Source organism: Amblyomma maculatum, chromosome 6 (assembly GCF_055883805.1).
Source record: "Amblyomma maculatum isolate TAMU_Amacu chromosome 6, ASM5588380v1, whole genome shotgun sequence".
Taxonomy (NCBI): Eukaryota; Metazoa; Arthropoda; class Arachnida; order Ixodida; family Ixodidae; genus Amblyomma; species Amblyomma maculatum.
The window spans coordinates 168,666,378-168,676,925 of NC_139349.1; the positions used below are offsets into that span (position 1 = coordinate 168,666,378).

Consider the following 10,548-nt stretch of genomic DNA (forward strand, 5'->3'; position numbering starts at 1 on the left):
AATGTTGAGCGGCGACATATCGTAGGCGCAAACGAAGCCAGCCGTCGAGTCGTTAGGAAGCGGTGAACGGGAAAGGGCATCAGCGTCGGTGTGCTTGCTTCCAGATCGAAAGATGACGTGGATATCGTACTCCTGAAGACGTAACGCCCAGCGGGCGAGGTGGCTGGAGGGGTCTTTGAGGGAGGATAGCCAACAGAGCGCGTGGTGGTCGGTAACAACGTAGAATGGGCGACCGTAAATATAAGGACGAAACTTGGTAATGGCCCATATGATTGCCAGACACTCCTTTTCAGTTACAGAATAGTTCGATTCCGCTTTCTTGAGGGTACGACTAGCGTACGCGATGACATACTCGGAATATCCAGGTTTCCGTTGAGCAAGAACAGCGCCCAGGCCTACACCGCTTGCATCAGTGTGTATTTCGGTCGAGAAGGCAGGGTCAAAATGGCGGAGTATAGGGGGAGAGACCAGTAGACGGCGTAGTGTACTGAACGCAGCATCACAAGCTGGTGACGAAGAAGAGAGGTTCGGGCCTCCGGCAAGATGTTGCGTTAAAGGGGCGATGATACTGACGAAGTTGCGGATAAAACGGCGGAAATACGTAACATAGACCGACAAAACTGCGAAGTGCTTTCAAGGTTGTGGGCTTGGGGAAGTCTGCGACGGCACGAAGTTTGGTAGGATTCGGTAGAACGCCATCCTTGGATATGACATGACCAAGTATTGTGAGCTTGGTAGCAGCAAAGTGACATTTCTTCAAGTTGAGCTGTACGCCGGCTTCAGTAAGGCACGTAAGGACACGCTGAAGGCGCAGAAAGTTAGAAGGGAAATCTTTCGAGAAAACGACAATATCATCTAGATAACAAAGACACATTTCCCATTTGAGCCCACTGAGAATGTTATCCATCATTCTCTCGAAGGTGGCGGGGGCGTCGCACAGTCCGAACGGCATCACATTCAATTCATACAAGCCATCGGGAGTGATAATAATAATAATAATAATAATAATAATAATAATAATAATAATAATAATAATAATAATAATAATAATAATAATAATAATACTTTATTCACTTCAAAGAAACAATACAGGACGCGGACGCGCCAAAGCCGCAATTGGGCTTGTAGGGCGCCGTCCGGCAGCAGTAACAACCTCTGTTACCAAATCACAGAATTATTATTTTTTTTGCGTACGAAAACAGCATGAACTAGAGCTGCTCAAGCTCGGCAATAGCACCCCGTAACTGCCTGCGAGTGTTCAAGTTGAAAACGTCATCAGGCAGCTCATTGAATATACATGGGATATAAAATGTCCTCACAGACATACAAAATGAGTTCGTACTGTAGGCACGAAATATCTAGGAATGTTCCGTAGTGGAATAGGTTTAACATTAGGCAACCTAAATTCGGTGTTCCAGAAATATCTAACTACAGTGATTTGTTTGAAAACAGTGTCAAAGGATGGCAGACCTGAAGAAAGGAATACACTTTGCAGTTTATGGGGTGTTGAATAGATTACACTCTTAGCCATATTCTTGAGAATACGGTTTATCCTATTTTTCCATGTTTCAGAACAGTTAAAGAAACAGCCCATGCCGTATCTCAGCAAAGAATATCCCAAGGACTGTGCAATTAAACGTCTTATGGCAAACGGCAGGTAGGCCCTTAGAGCATAGAGCAAGCATGCGACGCCTCTAAGCTTCCTACTGAGGGGCGCCATATGTGTGTTCCAGGATAAATCGCTGTCCATGTAAATGCCAAGATATTTCACGGTCGGAACACATGTAATGGGGCAGCAAGAACATGCATTGCACCTGGAGCTATGCAAAACAACCGCTGCGTTTTTAGGGATTGGTTTGTGTGCATTGCGAAAGCACACTAGTTGAGTTTTTTGGGGATTTATTTCAATCAAGTTACATTGAAACCAATCATATAGCTTGGTGGCATCCTCTTAAAGTTGTCGGAGTGCGCACGAAAAATCTGCATTAGCTGAGATGAGGAGGGTGTCATGAGCATATTGATAAATCTGTGATGAAGTTATAACACTGTTAAGGTCATTAACATAAAGATTAAATAAGAGAGGTGATAAGATGGATCCCTGAGGAACACCACTATGTAAGTCTATAATACTGCTTTGCACAGGTCCAAGTTCCACCATTTGGGATGGCTGAGACAAATAATTTCTTAGTAACATTTGAAAAGGACCACGAAACCCATAGCAATACAACTTTTCACATAGAATGTCGTGGTGTACAGAATTAAACGCCTTCTTAACATCAAGAAAAAGCCCAAATGCCACTTCATTTTTATCAAAATTAGAATGAATAGAATCCGACAAGTTTTCTAATAATGTTTGGGTACCAGAACCAGCAACAAATCCGTATTGATGCGGGCTGAGCAAATTATGCCTCATCAAAAATGCTGACATAGTAGATGAGATATGTTTTTCTAAGATTTGTGATATACATGACACGATAGAAATTGGGCGATAGTTCGAAATATCATTCCTTTTGCCACCCTTGTAAAGTGGAATAACACGTGCTTGTTTGAGAGAGTGTGGTAGGCAGCCACTTACAATGATACTATTTAGCATAAAGAGGAGGACACACTTTAAGCTTTGAAAGTTTCTGGAAAGGTCGCTGATAAATATCCCATCAATTCCAGCCGATTTGTTGTGCTGTAGGCTGGAAATTATACCGAAAAGATCTGGCTCTGTTATGGCTGGAAGAAATGCCGAGTCAGCCACAGAAGAAGGACGTAACGGCGGACGTGATGCGGCAAGGGTAATGCGCTGTTCCTTAGAAAAAAAGTTATTAAAATCATATGCCAAAGATGACGTCAAGTGACCAAAACTATGCTCTATTGCGTCCTTGACAGGCCTACGCTGACGCCCACGTAGTTCGTTCACGATAGCCCACGTTTTGGCCACGTCATGGTGGCAACTGTGAAACTGGCTAGCGTAGTGACGTCTTTTAGCGGACTGAAGAAGAGCGGTTACTTTGCTCCTAGCAACCCCAAATTCAATTCTTAAGGTAGTATTTTTCGGTGAAGCGCTGCATTTCGACCAAAGGGCTTCTTTCTCTTTGATGGCTGCGAGAATGTCAGGTGTAAGCCAGTAACATTTATTATTTCGTTTTTTGGTAATTATACTTCTTTTGCAGGATTCCTTTAAATTTTTAAAAACCAAAATGAAGTTATCATACGCCGTATCTTTGTTATTTCCTGATAGAAATGAGTTCCAGTCGAAGGATGACACCTTTCTGTCAAACAGTTTTCGGTCTAGGAGAGTAATGACACATTTGCTATCATCGGGTTTCTGTGCAGAATCAACCTTAGCAACGTGGCATAATGTAAAGTAATGATCTGCTAATTTCTGTTGAATGACAGCTGCCATAGCGTGAGACAGGTCCGAGGCGCGAACATTAACGTGATCTATGCAAGTTTTAGACATACTGTTATTTACGAACTGTTCTCTAGTAGGATCTGAAAGTAGTGCTTCTATACCATGGTCAGCAAGGGCATTTAGGTAGTTTTCCGCAGACGCTCTCTCAGGCTTTATTAGATCTATATTCAAGTCACCCATTATGCATAGGTTACCTTGGCTGAACCTCTGTTTACAAATGTCATGCAGTTCTGTGATAAAATTAGACACGTTTCCAGACGGCGGGCGGTATATGATAAGGAGGTGACTCGAGATGTTGCAGTATGAAATTTCAAATCCCATCGCTTCTGCAGCGTTGAAGGATATCCTAATATGGGAAACCGATAATGAATCTTTGAAGAAGACAGCAATTCCTCCACCTTTACCTATTTGACGGGTAAGGAAATGTTCTGTATAACCTGGAAGCTTGAACATGCAAGTATTATGATCAGCAATATTTATCTCTGTGAATGCAAATATGTCTACGACTTGGTAAAGGTCTTGTGCGACTACCAGAAATTGATTCCAATATTTTCGAATACTTCGAATGTTAATATGAAGAACTGTAAGTGAACTCAGTGAAATTGGATGGAACGATTGAAAGCATGCATCAAAGCTTGAAAAAGAAGACATAGCAATAACAATCTTCCTACATCATTTTGTCAATGTCTGAAAGAGACGCGAAGGCTGATGAAGGCTGTTTTCGGGCAGTCAGCGGAAACCATCGGTACTTGCCAATATCCAGAGCGCAAATCTAGCGACGAAAAGAACTGCGCTCCTAGCAAACAATCTAGCGCGTCGCCAATTCGTGGTAGTGGGTAAACGTCTTTGCAGGTTATCCTATTCAGACGCCGGTAGTCCACACAGAAGCGGATCGTGTCATCTTTCTTCGTCACCAACACTACGGTGGAGGCCCAATGGCTATGAGATGGTCGTATGATGCCTCGTTGAAGCATATCGGCGACATTGTCACGAATGACGCGGCGCTCAGTGGGCGACACGCGATATGATCGCTGCCGCAGGGGAGCATGAGGACCAGTGTCGATTGTATGAGAAACGGTCAATGCGCGGCCCAAGGAAGGCTGGGACACGTCAAAAGATGCACTGAAGCGCTGAAGGAGGGCGACTATTTGGTCCCGTTGGGCGGACGGAAGGTCGGTCGCGATAGCTCGATGAAGGCGACAACAGGAAGCTCATCACTCGTAGCAGCACGAGACGTCAGGACAGTGACGTGAGGAAAAGCTTCAGGTTCGGAGAACATGTAAGTGCGATCAGGGTCCAGCTCTTCAATGTAGCTGAGGCACTCCCCGCGAAGAACAAGGACGGGCCGGGAAAAGGGTTGGAAGCATAGATGACACAGCTGCCATCAGAAATCATTAGAACGGCGAAAGGAAGAAGGAGGCGGTTATGGTGGGCGGAGGCGAGTTTGGGCGTAAAGAGAACAGGACTAGGGAGGGCAGATGTCGAAATAGGGGGAACGAGAACAGAAGAAAAGGGAGGAATGTCAGTGTCTGCAGCTACAAGGAGTTTAGCAGGGCGCACAGGCGGGTCACACCGGGAAAGATTACACACAGGGGAAAGCTCAACTTCTGCACGGGCACAATCAATCACAGCACTGTGAGTCGACCGAAAGTCGTGGCCGAGGATGATGTCGTGGGAGCAGGCGTAAAGCACCACCATCTCGACGAGATACGAAATGTCTTTGATGCAAGCTCGTATCGTGCACGCTGCCACAGGGTGATGTGCTCTGAACTGGCCGTAAGAAGCGAAAAGGCAGAAAGCGGCGTCGTGACCTTGCGAATTTTGTGGCGAAGGGCATCACTAATTACGGAAACGGCAGCACCTGTATCCACCAGCGCAAGAACGGGAAAACCTTCTACGAACACTTCAATGACGTTGGCGGGAGAAGGCGGAGGACTTAACGAGTTCGTCAAACGCGCAGTTCTTGCCTCCGGAACTGCGGCATTTAGTTTTCTCCTTAAGTAGGGTCCTGTCGCCGAAGCATCGGCGAAATGCATCCCTTAAGAAAATATGCACTCTGTGTCTTTAGAATCTCCGGTGACTTTACACATTAGACTCAATTGCATGTCTCATGACTGTCTTGTGAGCTTTCCTCATGCATTCCTAATGGCATTCAAAACCATATTGGCACCGTGAGTCTAGTGTATTCCTAATGCATGCTTTTCTGATGGCAGGCTAATGTTTGGTTTGTGTCATGACGGAGCTTATGCATTTGAATCCTTGATTCTCACCAGTTGCCATTTTGCTCCCTGTAAACACTGCCAGTGCAGCAGGACGTTTAACTGTTTGGGTTGTGTAAAGTGGCTACCGATGTTTTGGTCGCTGCAAACAAACATGAAATATAAATACCCATATGTTGTTTGGAAATGTATAATAAATCCTTCAAAACAAAAGCTGCCTGGCTGGCAGAGATAGACACACACACAGTACGTGCCCTCTATTTAATTTCACGACTTAACATCGACGACAGGCTGTTCTTCAGCTGTATCATTGTTGCCGTCGGGAATCGGCTGCAGGCGTAGCCTGCAAGAAAGAAAAAAAGTTTGCCATTTGGGCTGTAGCAAAAAAAAAAAAAAAAACTTCATGCCGAATCGATTCAATTCACAAACCTCATCATATTATCATAGATCTCTGCAGAAAGCAGTGAACACTATGAAAGGGTTCAGAGGTTTGTAAAACTGATTCAATAATCAAAACTGCACCCATGCAAAGATGACTTCAACAGTACCAAACTTCACAAGTACTATATACCAGCAACACACTGCTAAAGAGATTTAATACACACGAATACACAGTCGCTACACAATACCTAAAAAAGAAGTAAATGCACTAAATAATGGACACTAAAAAATTCATTTAATGCAAGAACACGTACATTCAATGCATCCATTTATTGTTTCCACTGCAGACCTAGCTTTGAGAACAAGGACGACTCAACTTGTGAAGTTATATATGCCTGCAGGAGTCCCAACCCTATTGAAAAAACCAGTGCTACTGGGTCCCAGTGCCCCAGCGCCATACCTGATTATGGGCCCAGTATGACGCTGAAGACTGGGCGCACTGGGACGCGGCATAATGGCACGCTCCGCACTGGTGGCACTGGTCGCCCGGAGAAAAAAAGGCCTAGGATAAAAATTAAAAGCTAAAAAGTAACGAAGCACCTCAAGTACATTTAAAAAAAATCTTAAAAAGCAAAAAAAAGAGCAGCACCTAGCGCGTTTATAACTCGGCACCTCTTAATCTGGCTCACTACGCTAACAACTGGGCCATGCCAAGAACTGGGAACCTTTGAAATATTTTTTGCATTTAATGTCATGACAGCATTTATAAGGTTGGGACTTCCTGTTTTGCAGTCTACAGCCCCCCCCCCCCTCCCCCCCATTGCTGCCGCTCTAACAATTACAACTTCTTGATCGTTGGAGCTTGCTGCCTACTCTCACAACTAGCAACTAATGTTCTGGATGCCTATGCGCACTATTTTGTGCACTGGAATCATTTTAAAATGTGCAGTTTGATATTACTGGCAAATTTACCAGCGCCGACTCTTCAGCGCTGCTCTGCTACAGTGGGCGTAATTTTCAGTGAACACGGAGCTGTCGCACAAACCTTCAAGGAAAAAAGTGCGACCAAGCTTCAATACCGGCAAGTGCAGCAGCGACGACACTATTTTGCATGTAACTAAAATTACTTGTATGTAAACATTCCGGGAAGCATTGCGATGACCGAGGGCTCGGTTGCTTTATACACAGAGCAAGAAGGAGCGGAAAAGCTTGAGAAACACGCAAAATATTATGCATTACAAGCGCTGTATTTTTTTTTTCTCCCATGGGCCCATCGCTTGGCTAACTACTCTCTTCCTTGCTTTATTTTTTTTTCTTTCTGCTGTTTATACTGGGCCGCGGTGCAGGCTACGCTTGCCTGCAATTGAGCCCCCATTGAACATTTTGGCAGTAATCATTGTGTTGGAGTGCCCTTAAGGTCAGCTGTGAAGTTCGTTATGCATGGTAGTCTACACTATTCAATTCCAGTTTTAGCTGTATGTTAACCGTCAGTGTGTCATGAGATATCAGAGGGGTGATGGTCGTAGTCTCTCTCGAAACGACCCCGCCGGGGTGGCGCAGTGGTTACGGCGCTCGACTACTGTTCCCAAGGACGCGGGATCGAATCCCGGCCTCGGCGGCAGCTTTTCGATGGAGGCGAAAAGCAAGGCGCCCGTGTGCTGTGCGATGTCAGGGCACTTTAAAGAACCCCAGTTGGTCGAAATTTCCGGAGTCCTCCACTACGGCGTCTCTCATAGCCTGAGTCGCTTTGGGACGTTAAACCACACAAACCAACCAACCATCTCTCGAAACAACCTATTGAAACATGGAAAGTCTAGAAAAAAAAATACCGCCTTCGTTTTCTTACAGGTACGCAACGCTTCACAGCAAAAAGTGCTTACTTGAACCATATTTGTCGTATGCGCCCCGATGGTCGATTGCGAGTACGCTGTTCCCATGTTGGCCCCTGAGGGATGCTAACTGGTAGATGCCGCGGGCCGCACCGATTATACTGAGTAGGACCAGTGCGGCCCCAGCACACATAAAGAGCTTCTCCCAGTGCATCGCGGATGCCAGCGACACACCCAGCTTTAAGAAGCTAATCCCAGCGCTTTTCTCCCATCGTACCAGTGCAACCAGTGTCTTCCCGTCACTGCTCCAGTGATTATTGCAGCCCCCCCCCCCAAGATCCAGTGCAAAACCAACGGGAAAATATTACTGGTTTCGTACTGGAAGGCGCTGGTTCTTGCAATAGGGAACTAATACATTAATCAATGCATTAAATGTTCCGTGCAGAACTCCGGAAGAAAAAGTAAAAGTCAGGAATAACAAAGGCCCCCCAAATGCATACCTAGCACAGCGTTGAGCCGCAGAGGGTTCAAAGGGTTCTTATGTGTGCCATCTTTATGGGCGTTGCTGCCCTTCCCAAACAAGGATTTTCCTTTCATCTCTTCCTCTGCAAACACCTGCCTCAGCAGGCTTCTTGCAAACTTTGTCGGAAGCCCTTGACTATGAACAACAAAGCGGTCGATCGTCGACTTTTCAACTTTTACTCCATTCCCAATGTCAACCTGCATGAAAAAGAAACAAGCACAAAAAATGACATAGTTACACATCTGCTACTAATAGGCGAGAAATCACTCAGTACCCTTAGGGTTTAATCTGGCTCGTAGTTCGTTAAACATCAATAAGTTTTCATCTGAAGGACTCCACCTGTGGCACACTGTGACAGCACAGGGGCCTGCGAAATGCGGTCATAGGCTAGTAATGATAACACTGCAAAGGTATGAGTAGAACCACTTCCACTCTTAGAGGCGATGCTTAAAGCAAGGAAACACATCAAGGTGACATTGACCATCCACGATTTTTTATAGGTGTGAAAGCAAAGCACTGACAAGAAAAGAAAAAATTTGGCGTATCTAAACAGCATACATACAGGATGCAATTTACCTTTGGCTGTCGAATATGTGTCTGGACTCATGCTCAATAAAAAAACTCAAGTGCTAGACACATTTTCATTCACAATTACTGTCCTGATTCTAGAATCTGTCATAAACATAGCTCTTGCCATTTTTTTTTGCAACTTGGTGTGCAGCCACCAGTAAAGAGAGGTTGACATTGAGTGCTTCCTAAGCTATGTCTTTTTTTCTATATGTAACCTCCACTGCAACTCAATAAAGAGATTTAGCATACAGGAGACATACCTGTTTACCACCCCATGCACACATAAATAAAATTAAATGCACATAAATAAATGTGCATAAAACTAAAGAGCACTGAAGAATCTGCATTGGCGTAATGCGAAAGCACGGATGCTGCTGTTAGTTGCTTTTGGTTGCTTCTAGTTGCTTAATTTAGTTCTTTTTTACCCATTTTAGTCTTTGATACTTTCAAATTGCACGACAATTTCTTCTTATGCCCTTTTTCGGCTCTACTTCCGGTTGCATGACGTCACATTCTCTACCTCACATTAATTCAATTCTTGTTCAGCCATTTTAGTTTTTAGTACTTTCAAATTGCATGCCAATCCCTTCCTATGCTCTTTTTGGGCTCTGGCTAGCAGCTTAGCACTCCTAGCGATTACGATGCCAAAATACCCTCTAACAGACACATTTTGCATGGATATGTGCATTTCCTATTAAAACTGGTATTCCAACAGTTACAGAAGACTATCTCCATTAATATTTATTACAGCAATCGTTAAAGATAAAACTTCAATGGGTAATCGATTAGCGCCCCCACAGAGTACCTGAAAGATAAACAAAACAATTTTAGTACCGTGGAAACAGGTGCAATCCTACAGGCATTGATTCAAGCTAGAGCCGCCACCATTTTGGCACACATGGGGCACAGACAAAAACACGAAGTGCAGCTCGCCACTCTACGGTCCTAATTATAGTGTTACAGCCTACTACAGCTGACTGTAACTGGCTGAGACACCTGTTTAGTCCTGAAATCAGAATGGCTGGCATATTGGATTACCATGGCTTGGTGACATCTGAAGCAGCTCAACCGAACTGTAGTGAACCAAGGTCTTTAAAGGCTGTCACAATACTGTGCAGTGTTCTTTCTCTCTTTTTACTTTTTCTGCGGCTCTGACGAGCATGTGCCCCGAGTCAAAAGGGATCCGGACCTCTCACGTCGTTAACTAAAAATAATTAACTAAAGTTACATTTTTAGCGTTTTTTTTTTCTTTTCCAAGACAGTCTTTCTTAAACGCTCCCTGAATATGCAGTAAGTACATTGCTGGCTTGCTAACAATGACCTAACAACCATTTTACACGCCAATTTTCAAGCCTCCCAAGTTGCTTATGAACACACTGCACTATCTATCCTGTAATTACCAATGTCAAAAATAGTAATGACCTGCATAAAAATGTTGCAACTCTCGGGACTGGCACCGCATGCTAACCTAAATTAATCCAGAACTCTCCCTAACAATGCGCAATTCACATTACTCAGGTCAAATGAGAAGGGGGCTTACCATAAGACGATCACACTGAGCTGTTCCATGACATACCTTTACAGAACAAAACTATATTCCCATTACAAGCAACATATGCTCCT

General features: G+C 44.4%; 1 protein-coding gene across 1 annotated transcript; it reads right to left on the minus strand.

Moving 5' to 3' along the window:
* Positions 1-5,879: 5,879 nt before the first annotated feature.
* On the minus strand, positions 5,880-8,558 carry LOC146187377 (uncharacterized). Its single transcript, XM_084605770.1, has 2 exons — positions 8,333-8,558; positions 5,880-5,965 (listed from the first exon to the last, which is right to left on the minus strand). Exons 1-2 carry the CDS (start codon positions 8,556-8,558, stop codon positions 5,880-5,882), a joined length of 312 nt encoding a protein of 103 aa, XP_084461896.1.
* Between the last annotated feature and the right edge of the window lie 1,990 nt (positions 8,559-10,548).

What these genes read in the sequence shown, in the direction of transcription:
- LOC146187377 (XM_084605770.1), bottom strand. Translation starts at nt 8,558, where the DNA reads ATGCAGGTTGACATTGGGAATGGAGTAAAAGTTGAAAAGTCGACGATC. An exon ending in GCGGCTCAACGCTGTGCTAG is followed by an intron (nt 5,966 to 8,332) that starts GTATGCATTTGG and finishes TCTTTCTTGCAG; the next exon opens with GCTACGCCTGCAGCCGATTC.